The sequence below is a fragment of the Podarcis filfolensis genome (assembly GCF_964270895.1).
Source record: "Podarcis filfolensis genome assembly, chromosome: 2".
Taxonomy (NCBI): Eukaryota; Metazoa; Chordata; class Lepidosauria; order Squamata; family Lacertidae; genus Podarcis; species Podarcis filfolensis.
This window is the reverse complement of record NC_139605.1, coordinates 83,867,860-83,893,393: the sequence shown is the minus strand read 5'-3', so window position 1 is coordinate 83,893,393 and position 25,534 is coordinate 83,867,860. Positions and strand designations below refer to the sequence as shown.

Sequence of the window (25,534 nt, the reverse complement as noted above, 5' to 3'; positions counted from 1 at the left end):
TTCTCCTGCAAACTTCCCCTACTTCCAAGGGGAGTAATAATAGTAGTTTCAATCAGTGGAGTTTTAATCCTTTACAAAAGACTTTCCAAGACCTTAGTTAACAACTTCTTTGCTTCAGTCTATTTACAGAAAGGGAAGGTGGACTTCCTGTTTAAACCTTCCCTGTTCGGTGCCAGATTAAATTATTTTACAAGTCCAATTTCCCGTTCTACTCACGGGTTGTTGTTTAAAATCCAATTGTCCACAAAAAAAGTCAGCGCTCTCCGACAGCGGCAATGCTGCTTCGCTCCGTGCAAAAAGCGGTCGATTCAAAGCACCGCGCCGCTCACCACCACATCGCTCCGGATTCCCGATATCGGGCCTCTTCGCGAGTAGGGGGGGTGCAAAAGGTGCCAGCCGAATCCCAGGTTCACAGGCTTCTCCACCTGTGATTTCTAAGGGTCTCCGCCTTCGCCGTGGCGGTCAGACCCTGTTTTTCACGGAGCCGGTTCCTCCGATCGGGAGGAGCTCCGCCATTGCCGGAGGCACCAACCCGGAAGTATCACTTAAAGCATTTTAAATCATTTAAAAATATGGATAAAAATGGAAGACAAATTGCACTTCAGACCTGAGCAACATATTGCACTTATGTGACACTAGAAATTAGACCAGGACTGGTAATTCATACAGGTTAGGGAGTGGGTGGCGCTGTGGTCTAAACCACTGAGCCTCTTGGGCTTGCTGATCAGAAGGTCAGTGGTTCGAATACACACAACAGGGTGAGCTCCCCTTGCTTTGTTCCAGCTGCTGCCAACCTCGCAGTTCGAAAGCACACCAGTGCAAGTAAATAAATAGGTACTGCTGTGGCGGGGAGGTAAATGGCGTTTCCATGTGCTCTGGCTTCCATCATGGTGTTCCGTTGTGCCAGAAGCGGTTTAGTAATGCTATCCACATGACCCAGAAAGCTGTTTGTGGACAAACACCAGCTCCCTTGGCCTGAAGTGAGATGAGTGCCGCACCCCATAGTCAACTGTCCAGGGGTCCTTTACCTACCTGTCATATAGGTTCTTGAGATTTTTTTGGAGGTGCTCAGGCCCAGTCATTAAAACCCCACATTATAATTTTATATGGTTCAGAAACATAAAATTGCCAAAAAGAGAAATTAATTAAAAAACAGTGTTGCACAGCATCTGCATTTGTTTAGCTAATGGCAGGCAGAATTGTAGCAAGAGCGCCTGTCTCTGACTCGGCGCTTGTTAGTTGACAACTGTGTTGCAAATTTCATTTTTAGTTCCCGCTGGCATCCACAGGAGACACAGAAAATGTATCGGTAGCTTACACAAATAGTTTTTATCTTCCAACTTTTAAATCTGGAGAAACATTAACTTCACTTATGCCTTGCATGGTGTGTTAATTTTGACAAAGCCCTTTATGCTAGGTGGGATTTTGTAGCAGTGCTACTTTCCAGAACAATCCAGATATTTACATTAAAAACATGTGGCTTATAAATGAGCATTTACTATTTTATTTAGTTCTTGTGGTATGGATCCTTTAACGAAATATTGCTACTAGGTTTCCATAATTTGGTCAGTAATCAAGCAGTTCCATTAAACCTGCCTTTTTAAAAAATGGATTTTTTCCCCAGTATGTTATCATCATGTCTGGGGCTATTGTCCATCTGTGCATCACATTTACCATTTATATACCAGTAATCACATCTTTTCAACTTCCAACTTCTGAAATTGAATGGTGCAAAGGGATGTGTTTCTTTTATCACAGATTTGACTCTCTGTTTGGTGCCACACTTGTTCTAGGAAGCCTAGGCAATTATACATTTTCTCAGACTTCCTGGATAGTTTTTGTAGGTTGCTATTTCTCAGCCTCAGTGCCCGGTGTGTAAAGTGTAAGTGACCTACTTGGAACCTCTGTCACATAAGCCTAGTGGGAATTGTAAAGGGAAATGTGGAAGAGAATGTTGACTGGTTTGAATCAAAGCTGTCAACTTTTCCCTTTTCTTGCGAGGAATCCTATTTGGAATAAGGGAATTTCCCTTAAAAAAGGGAAATGTTGACAGCTGTGGTTTGAATATGACTGGTTTCTGCAGTGAATTTTAACCTGGGGTCTTTTGGAGACAATGGAATAAGGAAAAGCCTGTTCCTTCCTTGAGATTTGGGAATTGGGCTGTCAGCCAATCCAATAAGCTTATATACAGACCCTCACCATTGGATGCGACTTTCTGAGTCTTCAGCAACCACTCACCTAAGCCTGCTCTTGATAACAAAAGCGGACTAAAGAGTTAACATTGTTTCCCAAGCTGTAACATTTAAAAAGGAGGAGGCCACATGTACACTTGAAATGTTTACACTGACACATCACTCAGGTGAAAGTGTCGGGCTGCCACAAAGTAATACAAGACCAATTCCCTAGAGAGGCAGGTGAGGGTATTTACAAATAAGCTACCTTGAGGGTGTGGAATATTGACTTAAGTGACTGCAAAAGTGATCACTTACCCAACAGGAAAATGTCAGAAAGGGAAAGGGTGAGTGCATGGGGGAAGTGTCTCTTTAACAGCAACAGCAGACTGGTTTCGGTTAGATTTATGCATTCATCTTCTAGTTCAGTGTTGCTAAGCTGGTGCTTTCCAGATGTTTTAGACTGCAACTCCATCATCCCTGACCATGAGCTGTTGTGGCTGGGGGCTGCTGGGAGCTCCAAAATATCTGCAGGGCCATATTGGCTCTGTGTCTTACAGTTTGTTCTCTGATGTCTGGACACTCTGTTAATTAATTGGAGCTTCAACAGGAAAATGAAAAAGAATAACATGGAACGGCAGCTCTCTGGTTGCAGCCAACCTTCGCTCTCAAAAACTGGTGACATCTTGCATAGCAAGAGCAACTTGCCTGGGCATCTTTATCACCCATTCCCAAGGTGTTGAAAAAGCACCAAGAGAACTGCTCACTAACTTGGCAAGACTCTGGCACTTGGAAGCCCTGTAAGGCAGGAGACAGTGCCCATCATTGTGCAGTCCTTCTGTAATGTATGTGAGTGAGTAAAACAGACCCGAGTGACTCATTTCAGGGGTACATTTCTGTTTACATTTGCCATGCACGATTTTGCATATTTTCTTTGGAGGCCTAATTTCAGTCATCATGAAAGTAACTACTTCCCTTTTTTGAGGCATAGATCTCAAATTTGTTCTTTTCCATCCAGCTATACTAGTCTGGCTTTCCCTCCAGATTTCAATCTCAGCCCCCCCCTTCCTTTTCATCTTCCTCTTATATTTTAACAATTCTACCTCTCATGCTATTTGAGGGAGTTTCCCTAGAAATATTATGTATCACAAATTTCTATCTATGATCTTGATCTGCTTTCATTCTCTAAGAATCTTGTAACTTTTGACTACTGATTTTAAATTAACGCATAGAATCTAGCAATGAAAATGTAACGGATTTTTAAAAAGCACAGAGAAACATAGCAGAAAACTGAAGTATAAATATTCATTGTTTTCCTCCTCTTGTGCAAAGACTGTGCCTTTAGCTACGTCGCAGAGAAATGTACATCCTATCTTTCAACATAAGTAGTGCAATAAAGAACCAAGTTACATATGGCACAGGACAGCCTTCACCATCCTGATGCAGTCCAGATGTTTTGGATTACAACTTTCATCAGCCCCAGTCTCATCTGGCTGTGCTGCCTGGTGCTGATGGGAGTTGTAGTCCAAAACATCTGGAGGGCACAAGGATAGTGAAGGGTGGCATACAAAATGGCCATCACATCTCCAAATATTTTTAGTTTTCTTTTAAAGCTAAGACTTCCCAATTGGACCGGAACACCAGCTAAACATAAAAGTAGCCTTGTTGGGGTCATAGAACTATAGAGTTGGAAGGGACCTTGAGGGTCATCTAGTGCAACCCCCTGCAATGCAGACACCCTGCCCACAGCCGTCCCTGGATGGGCTCGAACCGCCTACCTTCTTGCTTAAACAGCATCTCTTTGTAAAATTAGCCATCAGGGAGGTGGGATGAGAATAGTAGTGGCTCAGATGATCGAGTTATTTGAGATCAGAAGTTAAGTTCCAGAACTCATTTGCGTTTTGCTAATTACTGAAAATGTTCATATGGCATTTTTCATGTGCAAATCTCTTTTAAGCTTCTAATGTAATTTACAGTCATATTCCCTTCATTAGTGGAGATGAGCTTTGTTCCCATTTCAAACTAGGGCTGAGTGAGCGGCACTTGTGCAGAATCCACAAATGCCCCTTCTTGTATTACATCAGCTACATGGGAAGAAGCTTTTTTCTACATGGGAAGAACTGTTTTATGATGTGAAGTTGTTCTTCTAGAAACTTTAATTTTGTATTTGAGATTTATAATAATTACAGAGATAATGAGGTTTTGTTTTGATTCCTTTCAGGGATGATGGTGGTGATCGTACTACTGCTGATTGCGATAGTTGTCGTTGCTGTGTGGCCCACAAAATAACCAACGGAGCTATTACTTTGGAGCCATTGCATTCTGAGGCAAGGAAAATTCGATCCCATTACTGACACTTTCTGTGGACTTGGCTGTATTTGACTCGTTCTCAGTGCACTGGCAGAAGCACGGCTGGTGGAGAAATTCATTTTGCAAAAATCTCTATCCAGTAGGACTTGATATTTTTGAGAATGTTACTGGTAGGAGGCGAATCTCCTAACAAACATCAAAGCATAAATGCAATTAATTCCAATTCCACCTGTCTCTGCTAGGTGGGATCTACAGTTAATCTCTAGAATGCCAAGCTAAGATATTGGAGTTTTCATTCTAACATTATCTTTGAAGCTGAAATTAATACATCTTGGTTTTGAATGTCAGGGCAGTGGATCTGGTGGTGTTCAGGCAAACTGCTGCTCTGATCCATGTTCTGTTGCACATGGATATTTGCACAAATCTTTCAGATGCACATAAATCCTGGATAATCTTTGGCTTGAGACAGAACAGTTACTGCTGTTACATTTATATAGACAGGAGCAAATTGGTATTGTTTGGAAAATCAGATGATATTTCTATCCTTAAATGCAAACACTAACACATTATGCTGTGCTGTGTAGTTTTCCTCCTAACTACATTAATAGCAGGGAAGAAACATGATTACCTGAAGCTCCAAAATCTATATTTTAGATGAGAAATTAAAATAGTTGAGAGTAGCAATACAAAAAGTCACTATTTAATGTTTGCTCACCTCCAGAAATCATTATTTTGCTACATATGTGCCAACTTGATTGATCAATTTACTACAATAACAAGACGGAATAAAACACTTAATTTCTGTATTACTCTTTGGGCACATCATTATTTCATTTTCTGCCCTTCTTTTCTTTTCTTTGTTTTGTTTTCCTGTGTGTCAGGGAAGTTTGAAATCTAAAGAACTTTAAAGACTGCCTCTGGCTGTCAACCCACCTAAGCTCTGATATTTGTTGACTGCATGAATTTTGGGAAATGGTTCTATGAGAACAGTAGATTTTTAAAGAAAGCTGCATTAGGACGTGTGTGCCCACATCCAAGACAATGCAGGAAGCAGCTGTGCAAATCCTTTTATAATCAATACTTCAGTCTCCAGAGCATGTTGTTTTGGCCATGCTACAGTAAATAGTGAACCTCTAATCCACTGTTGGGAATGGGTGGTATACTGCAAAGATGAGAAATCCTAGATCAAAAAGATATCCACTGGAAGGAGATGGGTGCATGTGCAATCATTAGCCCTTTTGTTAAAGACTCCATAGAGGTGGTTGGTTCTAGAGCTGCTCACCATATGGATGTTCCCTTACAATAGCCAAAAACAACGTGGGAACATGGGAAGCTGCCTTCTACTGAGTCAAACCATTGGTCTATCTGGTTCAGTATTGGCAGCAGCTCTCCAGGCAGGGGACATTGTCAGTCCTACCTGGAGAGGTTAGGGGTTGAACCTTGGACTTTCTGCTTGCAACACTCTTATCACAGAGCAAGCAAAGAATGCAAACGAGAATTATCATGCACGGTCATTCAGTGATCGCATAAACATGGCAGACTCTGGTGAGACATGGTCAGCAAAACTATGGATTCTGTTTGCGTTCTTCTGGAAAGTAACAGCACTTTCCACTGAAGATCATTCAAACATTTTGTGTTACTTATTACTGGAGGTTATCTTTTGAACCTGGGGCTGGCTGAAAGTTGTCTTTTCCATAGATGGTTCCCCCGCCCCCGATCCCCCTTTCTAAGTTGTAATAAAGAAATGAAAGCCAAAAAGTAAGTAAAGCAGCTTTTCTAGAAAGAGATGCATTCAGCCAGATCTGTATTGGAACCCAAGTTGGTTGAACTGTGTGGTACTGATTAAATGGAGGGAAGAGCAAGAGACATCACCAGAGTTGGGTGCTTCTTCCATTACCTGTGGTGTGGCTGGTACTCCCCCATGGCTTCCAGAAGAGCTGGTATGGAAATCTAGTGTTTCATTTCTAAAATGGTGCATGGAAGTCTATTGAGCAGGAAGCCTATCCCTAACTTCAGATTTTGGAGAGGAGTTGCTCATGGTTCCTTGGTAGTAAAGGACTTAGTCAAGGTAAGTTCTCACTCTAATTAATCCATGGAGCAACAACAGTTGCAGGTTGGTGTTGCCACTGGAAAAACCTAGCAGTATTTCCAAGCTTCCCAGTGGGACCACCTTATCTGTGATAATGAGTAACAATACCCAATTATTTCTGCTTGGGAAGGCTGGTGTCCGGTGTACTTCCTTCCTTGGTTCAAATATATGCAGAATAATTGGCTTTCTCAACATGAAGGGTGTTTTGAAGGTGAAAGAAAAATGCAGTTGCTTCAGAACTTCACAAAGGCCGTAGTTACAGCAGAAGCAAAATTCAGTACATATAAAAACAGTTTATGTTGTTGTGCTTGCTTGATTCTCCACTTCTGATCTAGTATTGTTGCTGTTTTTCATTACTTTTCGAAACCTTAGAGGGAACAGTTGTAAGAAATATTTGCTTATTTTCAGTGGAAGATATTGTATTCCCCGAAGCTCACAGAATCACACTGCTAAGTATGTAAGAGTCCTTCGGATCATACCAAAGGCCCATCCTGTCCAGCATCTTGATTTTCACCGTGACCAGTCAGATGCTTAAGAGACGCCTACAACAGAATATGAGCACAATAATTAACTCTCAATTGTTTCCCACAGCTCTGGTATTTAGAGGTAGACTGCCTCTGATCCTGGAGTTAATCAGGATCAGCTATCCCGATTAGCAGCATTCGATAGCCTTATATCATCCATGAATTTGCCTAATCCCCTTTCAAAGCTAAGTTGATGGCAATTAGCACAACTTGTTCATCCTGTTTCAACAGAAGAGACTGGCATAAGGTGAGTAGAAGTTTACAAGAGTTTATTTGACAGATGTCTGGATTTAGTCCTATCAAATGGATCCTGCACAGTTACATGCTGCTCCTGGTTCAGTTGTCAGCCCATCTAACAAATAAAAGAAAACGGAGGGAGGGGGAATAAGAAAATCCACAACTTTTTTCCCACATGTCATTAAATATATTCATATATATAACCATAATATATTAGTATGCATTGTAAAGAAACATTGCCCCAAAACTATATGTAATAGTCATAACTAAACAACATTTACAATTCATAATATTAACAGGAATAATCAAAACACAGCTGATTTTTTTTCCTGCGTAATAGGGAAAAGGTAAGATGATCAAGGGAATGAGCATACAATGAACCAGGTAAAACAAAACATAAAATGGGGAGGAAGCCATTGTTCAATGCTACTCATGAGTGGTGATTGTTTTGGCATTTCAGCTGCTTCTCAGAATGGTTTGTGTTGCCCTTTTACCCTGTCAATGTAGAGCTTGGAATGTTTCTCAAGAAGACCTTGAATGTAGTCTGCTGTGTGGCACTCCTAGAGCAGGTGCAAGGCATCAACTTCCTTTTTTTGAGATTCATTTAAATACTAATTTGGTGGTAGTTTTACTTATTTTCTCAACTGCAAAAAAAATTAGTTCTTTAGGAAACTACGGCTTGCCATTCTGCTTCCTAAACCACCACCTTTGCTGGGCTGCTCTTGCCGAGTTCTAGTCCCTTAAATTTTGGCTGTGAAACCAACAGGAAAGGATTATTGACCTTCTCTGTTATGAAAGGTTGCCTAACTGAGTGTTAGCCTCCAAATAAAAAGGACAACCCTAAATGTAAGAGACAATCCTGACCATATACTACCTCCTAAGCACATTTGATGGTGTAGAAAGATTTGAAGCGCCACCAAATAAGTAGCCCCAAGTATGCAGAGGCTGTGTTGCTGTATTTCTGTTTTAGAGAAAAAAGAGAGAGGGGTTCTAGAATGTAAGCCAACCCCCTCAAATATAACTCCTTTTATTTCATAGTTTACTGATTGAAGCTGAAAGTCTCTCTGACTCTCCTATATGCTTATTGCAGTATACCTAGACAGGTAAATTCTTTAAATGTGGGATGTGCAAAACAAAACCTTAAGCCTGCCAATATAGATGACAAGGAAAAGGCTTTTCTTACTAATTTGGGATGAGGAGAAAGTAATCTAAAAAATTACATTTCTGGTTAATATACAGTTTCTGAGTTCTAGCCTATTTTACATTTTGTACTATACAGTTTTCTCTATAAGCCCCCCCCCCCCCGGCTGCCTTTTGCTATCTTGGTGTCTCCATGCCCCTTTACAGCTCTCTAGGATATCGGTGTCCACTATGGAAGCTCTCTAGGATATCGGTGTCCACTATGGAAGCGCAGGTCATTTTCCAGCTGTCCTATAGGGGATTGGGCAAATGGTGAGGGTATCTGTTTGTAAACATTGTTTTGAGGAATTATTTAGTGGTTATCAGTACTAATTCCCAAAACCAAACATAGAACTGGCTCCTGAATGCTCACAGGAATATATATGTGCTGCTGTGTAGTTAAGATGCAGAACAGAACTGTCAAGGGGAAACGACATCACACCAAGATCTGTATTGTAGCCAGAGAATTCCATATGGAAAGCGAGGAACAAGAGGTTTGTGTCAAGGAGAAGGATGCACTCGTCAGGCTGAGATGGATTTTTAGGAGCTTTGATTTTTCTTTCTGAATTTTCAGTCTAGGATAAATCTTTTGTCAGACTACTAAGCACGTTATATGAAAATCAAATTGTTTTCTGTTCAATGCTGGAACACTAATGAGAACTCAGACAAAAGCCCCCCTCCTCCTCCCTGTTACCTTTAGGACACACAGAAAATATGCAGTCACTGAGCTACCCCACAGGGCACAGCTCAGAGAAGAGTCTGAACCTGACTAAGTTACAGCTTAGGGAGAGTATATTTATACCCTGTTTTACCCAGGCTGTGTGACTTGTAAAACCCCTGCGTTCCATTGATTTTAAAATAAAAGCCAGGCTTTTTGAAGGGCTCTCTGTTTTCTTTAGTGTCTAGGTTCTATATGAAAAATAGATGAAATTTTGAGAGGGATGTTTAAAAACATTAATTTTAAAAAAAATTCAACAGTAGCAAAAGTGAAGCTAAACAACAGAGGGTTTCAGTTCAGCTTTAAACCCAATTACTACTTAAAAAATGAATGTTCCATACAGGAGTACCTACCTCACCACTGATGTTTATCACTGATGGGCCTGTATTCAGAGTTTATATCAGTGCTAAGATTTTACAGACTGCTCTTTCAATACAGTACACTTCAACATGTTGCTAACACAAGAAAGCTGATGGCATTTGAAGAGTTTTGAGCAGTGGTTTTCAAACTGTGGTCCTAGGAATCCTAGAGTTCCTTAGAAGGTTATTCAGGGTTTCTCCTGTTGAGAAGCAGGTCCTCTTCGCTCGCATTGCACAGACTGAGTAGAATGCTGCGTGGGCTCTGGGGAGCGTCTCTCAGGTAGGCCCAGCGATCATGGCGGTTATTGCACAACAACAGAGTGCACAGTTCCTCATTGGACAAATCAGTGTAGAACAGGTATCCTGAAGATAGGAAGTTCGAAAACCAATGACCTAATAAGATGCAGCTTTTCCGGAGTTACTTACTTTGGTTCTGTCATGCAGCAGAATTAGGGGGTAGAATCTGGAGGTGATAAAATGGATTGTACTACTCGTGGGTGAGAAAATAACCATTTTGAATGCTGCCCGGCATGCAAAATTCCCTGCAAGTTAAAAAAAAAAGGAAACAAACTAGCATGTCAGGACGGTTCTAGCTCTTCCTGCTGTGCTACTTTTCTACGTTCAGGGAGTATTTTATGGAGGGCGTCACTCTAAAATATAGAACCCCACTATCTATATTCTGCTACCTAATTTCACAGTATGAGTAGATCAGGGCAGTGTGTGGCTGAAACAGGACATGGCAACAAGCACTTTTTGTTGCAGTTGTTGGCTTGGCTCTTTTTTGTCTTCTATTTTAGTAGGTAAACTAATTCCCTCTGATTCTAAAATGAGAGTCAGTATGAACAACACTGATAAATGTACCTCAGCTGTGAGAATGTTCTGCATATTTCTTTTTCAGCAACTAGGTTCATATAAAGAAGTGGGAGCCCAGAAACTCTCAACAGTGTGCCGAGCAGTTGAGTCAGAGCACTTCGTTCCCAACCCTTGCCTTCAGCCAGGGATCCTAACTCCTGTCTCCCTATTCTCGGCTTCCCCGGCATCTGGCCACTTTACACCTATTTGTGCTACAGTTTGTTTTATGGTAGTTTATGTCATTATATAAATATTGTCAATTGCTATAAAACAAGGCAAAACCACTGGAAAATGTCATTAAAAGGATGTTTCCATATTTCCTAATAGGAAACATCTTGGGGAAGTTTGTATTTTGCAGAGCAGGCGTCCCTGAGCTCACGCGTGAACCGCCTGCCTAGACAGTCCTAGTTTGCAAGTTAGGGCTGATGGGAGATTTGCATGAGTGGAACAAAAATCTCCTTCAAATGGAGGTTAGGGGAAGGAAAGCGTAGAGAGCTGCTGTGGGAGTGTTTGAGAGGGCATCTCCTTTATTCTAGGTATGTTATTGGCTGCAAAACATACGTTAATTAAAGCTACATTTTGGGTTCTTACAAACATGAGTTTCCTTGTCCGAAGTGACACTCCTTGCTCCATGTAAGCATTAGTAACACTTTTGTTCTTTTGTGTCTTTTCCCACTTGGTCTTCCCTGGAGCAGATATGGTTCACATCTTTGTCAATTCATTCCTTGTAGACAGAGCCAGCACATAGGATTGTCTGCAGCTCAGCAACCCTTCTGGTAAAAGAGGAAGCACTGAATGGCTCTTACACTGAGAGATTAATAACCATTGCTGTGGAGAGGCACAAAAGTGTTAGCTTTGTTTGTTTGTGTGTGTGTGTAGAGTCAGTTTGAATCTATCAGTGCTAACTTTTGCTTTTGAGATGAGTATTGATAGTCTAGTGGGTGTCTAAAGAAGTTATTACTACTTAAAATTATAGACAGAGTTTATTTCATTTCCTAGTGAATGCATTTAAAAATAATAATAATAATCCAGTGGTCTCAGGGTAGGGCTATATTCACAAAAGCAGCAGTGCAAGGACAACTCCTAAAAAAACGAGTCATTTATATTTGACTAATTCTTTAGATTACCCATTAGATCGGTGGTGGTCATGTTTTCAGATATTGCTATTAAGTAATTATTATTTCAATTGCTCCATCGATGCTTCATAGCTGTCAGCTTTCTTTCCTTAGCAGAGTGCCTTTTAAAGTCAGGCAATAAGACCTTAGTCTGGGGCTGCATTTTCAAGAAAGCATACCCCTCTACTGACTGCCTTGTATGCAGGGTAAGTAGCTTATATCTCTGTGAACTTTCATTAGATTCTTATAAAAAGGTGACCCAGTCCATTAAATGCTGCATGACAGATAATGGATGAGCTACTCAGGCTGCTAGTTTGCTGTTCATTTGATTGTAGCCCCAGAAATTGGTTTCAAGCCATGATCCATATGCTCCATCTTTCCAACCAATAAGAACGTGATTTAATCTCCTTTGGCGGAGATGTATTCAAAGGGCAATTTCTGTGCAACTTCAACATCTCTCTTTATATTTGCTTCAGTGACAGGTTGAGTCCTTTCTGTGCCTAGACTTTAAGACTAGTTGATGTTAGAGAACTTAAGGCAGTTGGTCATTCTTCTGATTAGACAGAAATAAAGAGAGAAGGAAAGTCAAAGGGGATGATGGGAACTAGTAACTGGCCTAACATTTGTTACTATGGTGAGTAGGGTCTCGCATGGCTGTCCTTCTCTAAACTTGTCACTTCTCACTACATTTTGTGGTTTTTCTGTATTGTGAGGTACATAATTGGCATGTCTCACAGAAGTTATTAACCCCTCCTTTGCCCCCCACCCCGTCACACATAATGCAAAGTGAGCTTCTTGCCAGTGACCCTAATCCCATTCGCGTCTGCTTCAAGTCCTACGCAAAGCAGTATGTTCAGTCTCTCTTCCCATCTCCAGTTCTCTCCCCCTAGGCTTTCTTGCACTTCCCCTTCTTTTCCCGTTGCTGGAACTTCCTCAGTCGCCTAGCCCATGTGTCCCTCCACTGTATAACAAGGCTGCTTTTGTCTGCCACGATGCCGTTCTGGTCAGGGGAATCCTCGTCGTGGCCCAGCAACAAGTATTTCTTCATGGGTTTGATTTTCGGGCACTTGCAGGCAATGTCCTTGGAGCGTATCCAAAGGAACTGGTCACCGCGCCGTATCCGGTTTGTCCCTTGCTTGTACACAGAGATGATGTTGACTGTGAACTTCCACCATTCTCCAGCCTTATCTGCTTTCAGGATGTGGATCTGGACAGCTGGGAACAGAAAGCCAAGAACAGGGACAATCAATTTAACACCCCAATTCTCCTCTCAAGGACAAAGCAAATGTTGCTTGAACAGCAGTGGTTAACCAAGAGCAGTCTAGAAATACGCATGAAGGACGTCACATTGCTGTAAATGACAGACTTGTAAGTTACATGATAGAAATGTTCTTACTGTCCTTTATGGGGTAACTGATTTGATAGAGGGATGCTGAGGATGTAACTGCCCAACTGCATTATGTTACCTAGAAAAAGTGTGATATGTCGTAGATTCCCTTACAATGCCTTCTCTTTGGAAAATGACCCATTATATATATATTTTAAATGGGATTGAGTATTCATCCAGTATTTTCAAATGGGTAGACTGTATGTATATAATCTGCAGATGAGAGGAGTTGCCTTCAGAGTCTGTTCCCAAACTGGAAGGTCATTGGAGGGGCAGTGGGGGGACTATCGGCATCTGTCTGTCATTGAAGTAACTGGTCTGTTTGTCCTCGATAGATGGTCATGGGTTTAGTTTTAAGAGAAGAGTTGCCCTTACTTGTATTGCATTCAGATTTCATTTGATCCTGCCTATTTTTTCTGGAGTTGTGACCGAAATGTGCATTAGAGAGAAAGAGAGAAGCCATCCCATTTTTCCTGATTGTAATAAGTCGCTTTCAGTTTGGTTAACTACTTTGTTCCAGTCTTTGCTTAACCCTTCATCACTCTTTCCTGTGACTACATATGTGCCTGCCCTAAGCAAATTGGCATTTGGGAATAATGTATCCAGCTCTCTTCTGCCTGTGGAGACAAGTCTCTCCCTGTCCAACTCTCCCTTCTTTTCATGCTGGGCATCTTGACCTCTGTGGTCTGTGCTGGTGTCCCACATTCCAAGTCTAAGTATGATGGTAACCGTTTCCATGTTTCCCTTACCTAGGGATTTGAGGCTCAATGAGAACTCTAAAAAAATAAATAAAATGTGAAGGAAGTCAGGGTCTTGTTTGGCTGAAGTCATGAAAGGTGGCCATGGTAACAAAAGGCACCCCTTTCATTTTGAGCAAAAGGTTGGGGGGAAGGGAATTAAAACCCACCAAGAACTTTGCCACACTGTTTGGTTTTCTGGCATGTACTGGGGCTAGCCTGTGAAAAGAATCTCGCTGCAATGCATCCCCACAGAGCAGAGTCCCTACCTTTTAACCCAATGCTTCTAGCTCATAAGCATGCAAGATTTGTCACACTGGGTAGGATGAATAGACTACCAGTCTACTGCCTTATCTCCAGTAGCAGCCAGTAAGGGTCTTTTAAAAAATGCCCTGCCTTCCCAGAAGTACTTGTGATAGTATACAGAAATGAAAAGGCAATCGGGTGACCCAGCGAAAAGTTTACAGATGGATTAATCAAATCACAAGCGTAGATACTGTTAGACTAACCAAATCATCTCAAATCCAAAAAGATTTTCATGGTGAGAAAAACAGCCCCAACCTAAAATCTCAATATTCGGTGTTAGTAATGCTGGGTAGAAACCATTCACAGCTTTGCTTAAAATAAATATGATATATGCTGCGCACCAATTACTTTCATTAAATTTCTTTATAGGCTACAGAACCTTTATCCTAAATGGATACTAATGCAAAGGTTGAGGAAACTCAGCTAAAAGACCTGAGCAGTGCTCATGTAAGTCTCCAAAAGGACTGACCTAGAGCTGGCTCCCCACAAACTAAGCAACTTCTTCTGGTGTGCCCCCTCCAAGTCTTGCTGTGGCACTGAACAGCTTCCCGGGATGGTCCGTTTTAAGACTCACTTTCAGCTGGGGTTGCATAGTTCCTCCAGGCTTATCCGTGGGCTTCACCCCTCTTGGGCCAAAGCAACTCCCCTTGTTTTGAGAACAATTTTTCTTTCACACAGAAAAAGTGGGCAATCAATCTGTAAAGTTCCTATGCTGTCAAAAGCACAATTTTGATGCAAAAATTGAAGCTGGCGACTGTTCAGCTCCATCCTAAGTAGGCTAAGTACTGCTGAAAAGGGAAGTGGCTGTTTGAGAATTCTTCCTCTGCCAGATTAGACAACTGAGAAGAGTCACACCCACAGTAAATGATGTGACAAGGGGGAAGATCTTAAATCATTTTGGAAAGCAGAGCATTGCTTGATATGTGGGAGTAGGGTGATTGTTGGCTGGAGTGCTTCAAGTTGTTGAAAATAAAGAGAGCAAGGGGTATATATAGGAGGTTCAATTTAAAACCCAGTGAAGCTAAACTGATTTGGATCTTTGGTGTTCTTTTTTACAGGGTTGTGTTTTTTATGTTATTTTATTTATTTTATAAAATTCATACACCCTCAAGTGGTTTACAAAAAGATAAAACAATAAAGATGTGAAAAAATCACGACCATACTTTAAAGCATACAAAAGTTAAAATACTAGAAGTTCCAAACTCAAGCATATTTGATCTTCCAGGAGGAAAACAATTCCTGCAGACTCCACTCTTCCCCTAGGCTGACTCTCAAAATTAACATCCCCATATCTTAGATTGTCAGGATCAGAAGGACAGGGCATTGTGTGAATAGGGCCATTAGGAATTCGTATGCCATACCAACAAACTCCACCTGCCCCACCATTAACAACCTGGATAGCAGGTATAGGAAAATGAGATGCACCGGAGTCTACTTAGTGTGGGAGCTGGCAGTTTCCTAGTATTCAGTAGGGAGGGGCGGGTGGAGGAAATTATGGTTCTGGTCTGGAATAAAAGGGATAATGGCTATTAATTAACTCTGGAGTGCCAAACTCAAATGGACTGGAATGGGGAAAATACTTTGATTGGATGGAGGGGTTGGGGGGAGGATGAGGGAGCCAAGGGTTAACTTCTGAAAAGCAAGGTGCTGGGGTTCAAGCCTTCCTGTAAGCTTGGAAGTCTTACTCCTTAATCCTAGATATGTTGGGGCTTGTTCAGGTTGTTCTGCAGTGAAGGAAATACACTGAGAAAGTTCAGAGGCAAACACTTTTTATTTCTTCCACATAATGATCTGGTATCAAATTCAGGTGGAACTGCATTTTTGGGTTTGTTTCTTTTTAAGCGAATCTGGTATCTGTATGTGGTGGGTGGTGAAGTTGGCCTTCTAATCCATTTGAGTTTGACATTCCTCTTTATTGTTTCCTTTGTGAGTGAAATTGCTTCATCGAGAAGCTGAGTATAATCCAATCAGTTTCATTTCCATCACTTCACTATTTAGCACCAAGAGGAGTCACTATAATTTTAAATGGCTTCTTCTTACATCTGGGACCCTACCTGCTCTAGCAAATATCAGCAAATGAATCTGACGACTATAAATATTTCCCAAACACCCGCCCCCCCCAACTGGTTGACAGATCAATTTATGAACATTTTGGCATTGACTTTTCTTTTGCTTGGAGATCACTTGTCTCAAATAGGGCTGCCATATGTCCAGATTTTCCCAGGCATATCCAGAGTACCGCAGTTGGCAGCAGCGTCCAGGTGGAAATGGGAAAATCAGGACGTATGGCATCCCACATTGCTGCTTTTCCATTAAAATAGTGATTTTGCCCAAGAAGCTCAACAACTTTGGGCCAAAAAACCCCTGAAACTCAACAACTTTTCTGTCCGGATTTTCACTGTTTGAAATACGTCAACCCTAGTCTCAAACTGTGATAATGTAAGGCACTGAATATTTTTAATTATACTTGAATTATATCCCAAGATGCTGCCATCAACTAACTGCTTTTTTAAAAAGCACATGCTGCACTGTAATGCAGCCTCCCTGCTTCACCTTGCAGTCCCAGTGCGGCACTGCTGATTGCAAACCCAAGACACAAAGGTCCGATCCTGGCATCTCCAGGTGCAGAAGGAAAAGAATCCTGCCTGAAAACCTGACTGTGTAAGTCAGCTTCCTATATTCATAGAGACCTGTCTGACTAGTCCACATAGAAAAATTACAAGCAACATTCAGCAACAATGATATGCCTGCTTCTTAGCCCCACAACCACAGGCCCAGCATTTGGTTAAAGGAAAGAACTGACAAGCCATCTGGTTAACAGGGTTGGTAACCTCTCTCAGCAGGGAAGGAGGGAAAATTCCACCAGGGGCAGCATCTCTGTTCCATTCATGGCTGAGCTTGTGCTGTGAGCTACAAAGCCCCCCTCCCAGTCAAATCAGCACAAGCAAAGTGGATTAGACTGAGCCCTGGCACCAGGAAAAATGCGATGGGCAAAAGGATTGGGATTGGTAACTGGGGGCAAGTGGATGAAGCAAGCAGCAGGTGCCCCGTAAGCAGCTCTGCAAGCCTGCTGTGCTCTAGCAATGTACCCCCTGAGGGGGAGAACAAAATAAAATGAGTCACAGCTTTCACATTGAGCTTGCTGCTGCCTGGGCCCCCGATGACACTAGTTTCCGACATGGTGTGGCGTGTGTCCAGCTCCTTGCTAAAAATATCTCAGGCATGCACCATTGGGAGTATATGAGCAGAAGAGGGCAGGGGTCCCCAGGCTGCCATCGGCTCATGGCCCTTACTGTGCAGTTAAAATAAGCAGCAGACTTGGTGTTTGTAAACTCTTCTTTTAAACTCTTGTTTAGAGAAGAGAAGGCCAAGTCAGCCAGGAGTCATCTTTCTTGGAAATTTAAAAACAACAACAGAAAAAAAACTTCATGCATGGCCAATTTACACAGCCCAAGCCTTCTGGGAAATAGCTGGACAATAAGCTGAGCAATGAGCAGAGCTAGGATACGGCCTATTTAAGCCAGGAACACCTGTGGTGCTGGAAAGACGTCTCCAGAGAAAGGACTGCATCAATAAAGAATAGAAAACAGAATCTACCAAATCCTGCTACCCTGTAGCAGTATGGTTGCCATTGCCTTCTCAACCTCCATTCTTACAAGGCTTTTAAATGCTGTGTTGAGGATAGATGCATATCCTTTGAGTGCGGGGCCAAGGCTCTGTTCTTCACTGTGCTGTTAACCAGCCACCAGGTGGCATTGCAGCACTTCAGGCAGCTGAGAAACTGGCAAGGGTCACAATCAGGGAGGAGGCACAAACCTCTTGTATTTCCTCCGCAACGTTACAAGTTACGCATTTATAAACACGTTATTTGAGGGCTCTTAACTGCGCCTAGATGTTGTAACGTGGATGCAGCGCCACACACACAAACCAATAAAGCTTGCTCACTGTGAAATTCCCAGACATGTAGCAAAACCTTTTACGTTCTTTAGGAATTATTGCTTGGACCGACAATATCTGATTGCAATTGCCCAGAGGTTTGACTGCAAGACAATCTCTCCCCACAAATGCTAGGAGTTGCTTTCTTACTCACAATACGTCAAAGACTTGGGAACAGAGGAAAATTCAATAAATTCACTGAGAGTTCCCCTCGTTCACCTTCCCATCCTCTCCAGATGTCCACAGGCCCTGAACAAATATGTTTGATATGGTCCTTCATTCTTTGAAAGTATCTAAGCCTAGACCAGGTCATTCTAGTTTCAACCCCTCTCTGGAGCAAAGTTTATCATTATTATTATTATTAAAATCTTACTTTTGAAGTGGGGCTAGAAAGCTTATGGGGTTTACCTGTTACATCTGAGTTTAATATTGAAGATTTACGAGGTTTAATCTCTGCTTTTTGTGAAGGGTGTGACCCATCCAGTCACTTTCCTCCTTCGCAAGATTTAATTCATTTCCCCCTCTATCCAGTTTTATGGCCACCCTGGCAGGGCACATTTCCGCACAACTTCTCTTTATCACAAAGATACCCATGCACTACATATGGATGCAGTTACACCCAGGATTCGGTATGAACGAACTGCCACCCCAGAAAACTCCCCCCAAAGCTCAGAAATATGGTTTCACCATTTGGAAGGCTAGCTATTAGAACAGCATATGTTTCCTCTCCCTCTTCAGCTCTATCCTCAGGAGTTTTGGGTTTCTATGTGGAATACTTTTTTTAAAAAGATCTTTTGAAAACATATTTTTTTATTTTTCCACGTACTGCTGCCAAAGTGCCTTTCAACAAAGAGGATGACTAACCAGAGTCTCCATGAAAGAAGGATTTTTCCAAGGATGGCTGAAGGTGGTAGGACGGTGATATCACCTTTTGAGATAGGAACCCCCAGACTCACGCCTCACCCCTGCTCCTTCCCCCAAAATAAATAAAAATGACAATTGATTGGTGGGAAGGCAGTGGGAATTGCTAGGTTCCTACTGGTGATTTGTGAGTCAAAGGGAAGTCCTGTTTGGCTGGTTCTGTTAAGTACCAAATAGGGCCTCAAATGATTTTTTATTTATTTTTCATCCATTTGCTTAGTGACCCTAATGGACCATAACCAGAGGCCAAGCACCTTGGACCAAGCACCTTGGAAAAAGAAGTCTACAATATTTTACAAATGCATGGAAGTGAACTAGATCAAAGTGACTGCCTGCCTGAGACGCTGACATTCCGTCTGCTGTCTGGGGATGAAGGGGGGGGTGCATGTGTGTCCAGGCAGCAGAGGAGAAGGAGTGGTGTGAACAATGCATAAGAATTAAGAGATTAAACAGCCCAGGAAACTGAAACCATCTCTTGCCTTTCCCAGTCCAGGTGTGGTGCTGCGCAAGCACACTGAGGTGCAAGGGAAGTTTATTCCCTTTGGATGCAAACTCGTCTGATCAGAAGGCGATGGTTACCTGGGAGTGTAAAGGTGTCTCCATGCCCCACCAGATTCGGCCCAAACTTACTGCTGTTGCTTTACCTTCTCCACATGCCTATTTATGCATTCACCCACATCTCCCTCAAGCCCAGACATCAGACGTGCCCAGTATGAGAAATGAGTACAATCTAGGGATGAGCAAATCTCTTTTCTCCCCCCCCCCAAAACATCCCCCATTCAATTTCATTATTATGCTGTGGTTTGGCTCTGCCCAGCATTTCATTCTGTCTGCCTTCCGGTTTAACTTGAAGAATTTCTGGGATTAATTTGGTGCATGTGCTGTATGCTGCAGTTTTCAGTTTGTATTTCTTCCCCTCGACCCTTTTTTTACAAGTTAGCAAACGGGCATGAGTGCATATGTACACTGATTAAAACACAGCACAAAATAGAATATTTTTAGATAGTGAGCTTGTATAGTGCCCATTGCACTCTTAAAATGCAATTGGGACATAATGGTTATGAATAAAATAACAAGATATAAGCAGTTCTGAGAGGGAGGGAGGGATTCAGTGAAGATTTTTAGGAGGAAATTGTTAACATTTTTGCACTTTCAAAGGAAGGAAGCAAATAAGTAGCCACCTCTTTTCATAGCCATGAAGCAGTGGCTTCAGCACTGGTGTCTCATGGCAAACCCTGCCTTTTAGTATTCTGTGGCTATGCAATGAGCTACTTATAAACGTCCCAGAATCTCACAGACTCTCCAAGTCTACCAGCTCATTTCCCCCCTAGCCTTCCTGTTGAAGTTAAGCAAAGTCATTAATTAATTCAACTTAGAGGCAAACCAAAGCAATTTTGGTTTGAGCCAAAATAAAGGTGGTTGAAATTAAGTACCCTCTGGCATTATTCAGCTCCAAATATTTGAACAGAATTAAATTTGCTTGTGAATCTTTTTTTTTTAAGGTATAAATAATAGTAAGAGACAGGATTTTTCTTTGTTTTGTATTTTTAAAGACACACTCCCCCTTTTGAGCCAGCAAATTAAAATGATGATAAAAGCTCTATAGAAGCTAGTTGTCCAGATGATAGCACCCCAATTTAGCTCACAAGGGAAGTAACCATGTTCAATCTAATTAGGACCTGTTAGGATATTCAGAACTGCTATCATTCCATAAAGTTGAAGAAAACAGTCTCCTAATTGGCTTCCTGCTGGGAAGTCCGCGAAAAAGCCTTTATTGTCCCTCTGTGTAACCCACTCTGCACTTTCTTTGCAGCTGGACTGTTTTGAACACTGTGCTGCCCTCACCTAAAGGCATGGCTGCAAGAAACTTCCATGCTACTAGTACGTGAATGTTACTTGGCGTATCAGGAGTTTTTCTCACAATCGTGTGTGCAAGGTCTCACATGCCTACTTGAATATCATTCGATTTTGAAGCACTCCTATCTGCAATCTGTTCTAAAACTGGGGGGAGGGGGGGCTTGAAACATTTAAATACCTGCATTTAAATTTTCCTCCTGTCCATAGGTGGGACCCAAAAACTGAGATGCAATGGGGTATGGTGCTTGCAATCTCTAAAGAATGGATTCTAGAAGAGCCAAAAGAGCAACTGCACCTGGGCTTAGATTGTGAGTTCAGAACACAACACCTTACCCTTAGGTATTAATTTAAGTGAACAGGCTCCCAGCACCTCCCCGCCCCCGTTTTACACAGCTTCAAAAAGAAACTGAGATGACATTTCTGATTTTATGAAGCATTGCCTTTTACTTTCCTAGGGAGAGTAAGGTTATGTAACAGCAGAGACAACTTAACAAAACAGAAAGTAACATCACACCTCAGTGCAAGAGAGGACAGAGAAGGTGGAAAGTACAGAAGTACAAGATGGCTCTAAGCTAGATCAGAACTGAGTACTGAGGGGAGGCAGGACTGGCATAAGAGATGGGAGTATTTGGGCACCTTCAGGGACATATTGCAGTTCCCCCAGGGTTCTTGATCATGCTGCTGCTCAGTGCTGTCACTGCCCCTTCACCTGCCCTCTCTGAGTAGGCAAGCAGTAACAAGGGGGAGGAAGAGATGTAGGAATATCCAGCCTTGTGCTTTCCCTCTGGGTGGTTTTGTGGGTTGGGTCCAGAGAGGGGGAGAGTATGTGAATGAGCAGTGGAGATGGAAGGAAGGGTGATGTGGGCTCTCTCAGGGAGTAGGCCTACTGAAGGCATCTCCTCTCCCCCCGCTCAAAAAAAAAGAGAAAAGACTAGAGCTGGCATTGAGATGTGTGCTGTGCTAGATATAGCCTCCCAACTCATGTTTGCTCATAGCCATGTGACTCTTCTTTGTAGCCCTGGTTATGAATATTTATTGTGGAAGAAAGGGAGGAGGGGCATTCTCATTTAGGCTTCAGAACACATTTGCCTTTTTGTAAAAAGCAAGTCGAAACAACAAGCTTTTGCATTTGACCCTCTCAATGGGGGACTGGCAAAGAAACTAACAACAGTACTTTTTCACTAAATGTCACATACATGCACAGTCTGCACACTGTCCTTCCATGGGAAAAGGATGTGATAAATTATTCAGGGTTTATCTCTGCAAATGCAAGTTGGAATTTTGTTTTGCTGGAGTGGGCAGGTGGCCATGGCCTGGTGAAGTGGGAGGAGATTTTGTGTACAAGGAGAGGGCCGTTTTGTTACTTGCCTGTTATTTGGTGCAATCTTGCTCCCATGAATTTGCAATAAGCTGCCTAGATACAAAGCAAAATCCCAACACGTCCCCTGAACAGAACAAACTGAGTTACTGCCAGAAATTCCCTTGTGGCAAGAAGAAGTTGCGAAGGCGTGCTACCTTGAATTTAGTTCAGCATTTGCAATCACATCCAAAGTGTGCCTTAAGTTTCAAATGAGCAGAATGTGCTGCTGCTGGAAATTCTGATTCAGTGAGGAAACCGGGGGGGAAGAGGCACAGGAATCTTTTCCAGAGACCTCCAGCGATCAGCAAAGTTCATCATGTGCATACATGACCGATAGGCATACCAGCAGTTTAAAGGCTACATTTTCAAGTTCTGCTAGAATATAAACAGACCATGGCCAGGATTAGCCTGAGAATGAGATTAGGCTGAGAAAGGGATTGATTTCATTACCAGTAAAACCAATAGTAAGGGAGCTAGAAGAAACAAGGGTGATATGCACAAGCCTGAGCAGGACATTCCCAGTCTGGGGAGAAAGAAATGCTGCTCAGGAGCAAACCTTAAATGCTTCTGCCCCCAAGCATCTGCAGATGCATAAATAGTGTTAATGATAACAATTATTTTGAACTTCAGACTTCTCAGATATGCCCAATAGTATAATAGTTAGACTCAAGTTGTATAGATTTTTGTACCACTGTTTTAAGCAAAGAAGGTACCGTCAGCAATAATCTGGATAAATACTCAGAGGTTAACCATTGCCTATTTTTTTCAAGGGAGGGAACTGGTGTCAAAGAATGTTGTACAGAATTCTAACCTAGGCTGCATATGCACCATTCATTCAAAGCACACACACCCTTCCCCCCAAAAAAGAATCCTAGGAATGGTAGTTTTTTAAGGGTGTTAGGAACTACAGTTCTTTGAGGGGCAAATATAATTTCCAGGATTCTTGAATCCAGGAATTTAGGGTGTCTAGCACCCACAACCCCTTCATGGATCACTGCCTTGTCGTGGCGAAGGGGCTTGAATAACTCAGAGAAGCTATGAACTATGCCGAGCAGGGCACCCAAGATGAACAGGTCATAGTGGAGAGTTTTGACCAAACGTGATCCACCTGGAGGAGGAACCGGCAAGCCACTCCAGTATCCCTGCCAAGAAAACTCCATGGACAAAGACAACAGGCATATAAAAGTTATGACGCTGGAAGATGAGCCCCTCAGGTCGGAAGGCGTCCAACATGCTACTGGGGAAGAGCGGAGGACAAGTACAAGTAGATCCAGAGCTGATGAAGCGGCTGGGCCAAAGCCGAAAGGACGCTCAGTTGCAGATATGCATGGAAGCGAAAGGAAAGTCCAATGCTGTAAAGAAAAATATTGCATAGGAACCTGGAATGTAAGAACCATGAATCTGGGTAAGTTGGATGTGGTCAAAAATGAGATGGCAAGAATAAATATTGACATCCTGGGAATCAGTGAACTGAAATGGACGGGAATGGGCGAATTCAGTTCGGATGACTATCATATCTACTACTGTGGGCAAGAAACCCGTAAAAGAAATGGAGTGGCCCTCATAGTCAACAAAAGAGTGGCGAAAGCTGTACTGGGATGCAATCTCAAAAATGATAGAATGATCTCGATACGAATCCAAGGCAGACCTTTTAACATCACAGTAATCCAAGTTTATGCACCAACTACTGGTGCTGAAGAAACTGAAATTGAAGACTTACAAGACCTTATAGAAGTGACACCAAAGAAGAATGTTCTTCTCATTATAGGGGATTGGAATGCTAAAGTGGGGAATAAAGTGATAAAAGGAACAACTGGCAAGTTTGGCCTTGGAGATCAAAACGAAGCAGGGCAAAGGCTAATAGAGTTCTGTCAAGAGAACAAGCTGGTCATCACAAACACGCTTTTCCAACAACATAAGAGACGACTCTACACATGGACATCACCAGATGGGCAACATCGAAATCAGATTGATTATATTCTCTGCAGCCAAAGATGGAGAAGCTCTATACAGTCAGCAAAAACAAGACCTGGAGCTGACTGTAGCTCAGATCATCAGCTTCTTATAGCAAAATTCAAGCTTAAACTGAAGAAAGTAGGAAAAACCACTGGGCCGGTAAGATACAATCTAAACCAAATCCCTTATGAATACACAGTGGAAGTGAGGAACAGGTTTAAGGATTTAGATTTGCTGGACAGAGTGCCTGAAGAACTATGGGTGGAGGCTCGCAACATTATACAGGAGGCAGCAACTAAAACCATCCCAATGAAAAAGAAATGCAAGAAAGCAAAGTGGCTGTCCAACGAGGCCTTACAAATAGCGGGGGAGAGAAGGCAAGCAAAATGCGAGGGAGATAGTGAAAGATACAGGAAATTGAATGCAGATTTCCAAAGAATAGCAAGGAGAGACAAGAAGGCCTTCTTAAACGAGCAATGCAAAGAAATAGAGGGAAACAACAGAATGGGAAGAACCAGAGATCTGTTCAAGAAAATCGGAAATATGAAAGGAACATTTCGTACAAAGATTACCATAATAAAGGACAAAAGTGGTAAGGACCTAACAGAAGCAGAAGACATCAAGAAGAGGTGGCAAGAATACACAGAGGAATTATACCAGAAAGATATGGATGTCTCATACACCCCAGGTAGTGTGATTGCTGACCTTGAGCCAGACATCCTGGAGAGTGAAGTCAAATGGGCCTTAGAAAGCACTGCAAATAACAAGGCCAGTGGAAGTGATGGTATTCCAGCTGAACTATTTAAAATTTTAAAAGATGATGCTGTTAAGGTGCTACACTCAATATGCCAGCAAGTTTGGAAAACTCAGCAGTTGCCAGAGAATTGGAGAAGATCAGTCTACATCCCAATCCCAAAGAAGGGCAGTGCCAAAGAATGCTCCAACTACCGCACAATTGCACTCATTTCACACGCTAGCAAGGTTATGCTTAAAATTCTACAAGGAAGGCTCAAGCAGTATGTGGACCGAGAACTCCCAGAAGTGCAAGCTGGATTTAGAAGAGGCAGAGGAACCAGAGACCAAATTGCAAACATGCTCTGGATTATGGAGAAAGCTAGAGAGTTCCAGAAAGACATCTACTTCTGCTTCATTGACTATGCAAAAGCCTTTGACTGTGTCGACCACAGCAAACTATGGCAAGTTCTTAAAGAAATGGGAGTGCCTGATCACCTCATCTGTCTCCTGAGAAATCTCTATGTGGGACAAGAAGCTACAGTTAGAACTGGATATGGAACAACTGATTGGTTCAAAATTGGGAAAGGAGTACGACAAGGCTGTATAATGTCTCCCTGCTTATTTAACTTATATACAGAATTCATCATGCGAAAGGCTGGGCTGGATGAATCCGAAGCCGGAATTAAGATTGCCGGAAGAAATATCAACAACCTCAGATATGCAGATGACACAACCTTGATGGCAGAAAGTGAGGAGGAATTAAAGAACCTTTTATTGAGGGTGAA

At 42.2% G+C, this 25,534-nt stretch overlaps 2 protein-coding genes and 1 long non-coding RNA gene across 8 annotated transcripts in view; 2 read left to right on the top strand and 1 right to left on the bottom strand.

The window, feature by feature from the left end:
- The window catches only part of STX8 (syntaxin 8), a 75,795-nt gene extending 70,505 nt beyond the window's left edge, over positions 1-5,290 (top strand). Inside the window, exon 8 of the mRNA XM_083597806.1 lies at positions 4,393-5,290. Coding sequence (XP_083453932.1) covers positions 4,393-4,460 — 68 coding nt within the window. The 3' untranslated portion in view covers positions 4,461-5,290. The remainder of the gene's footprint in view (positions 1-4,392) is intronic.
- A 2,056-nt stretch (positions 5,291-7,346) lies between these two features.
- NTN1 (netrin 1) overlaps positions 7,347-25,534 on the bottom strand; it is a 135,449-nt gene continuing 117,261 nt past the window's right edge. For 4 of the 6 annotated variants that reach the window (XR_014544236.1, XR_014544237.1, XR_014544238.1 and 1 more), the window contains 2 exons: positions 8,702-12,769; positions 7,347-8,670 (listed from right to left, as the gene is read on the bottom strand). Coding sequence is in view for 1 of the 6 variants with exons in the window: in XM_083597729.1 (XP_083453855.1) it covers positions 12,441-12,769 (329 nt within the window). In the remaining 5 variants the exon portion in view is untranslated. Of the gene's footprint in view, positions 12,770-25,534 lie in introns of all 6 variants that reach the window. The other 2 variants (XR_014544239.1, XM_083597729.1) reach the window with 2 other exon arrangements.
- Positions 15,290-20,817, top strand: LOC310755292. Its single transcript, XR_014544287.1, has 2 exons — positions 15,290-15,388; positions 20,655-20,817. It is a non-coding gene; the product is annotated as an uncharacterized lncRNA (long non-coding RNA).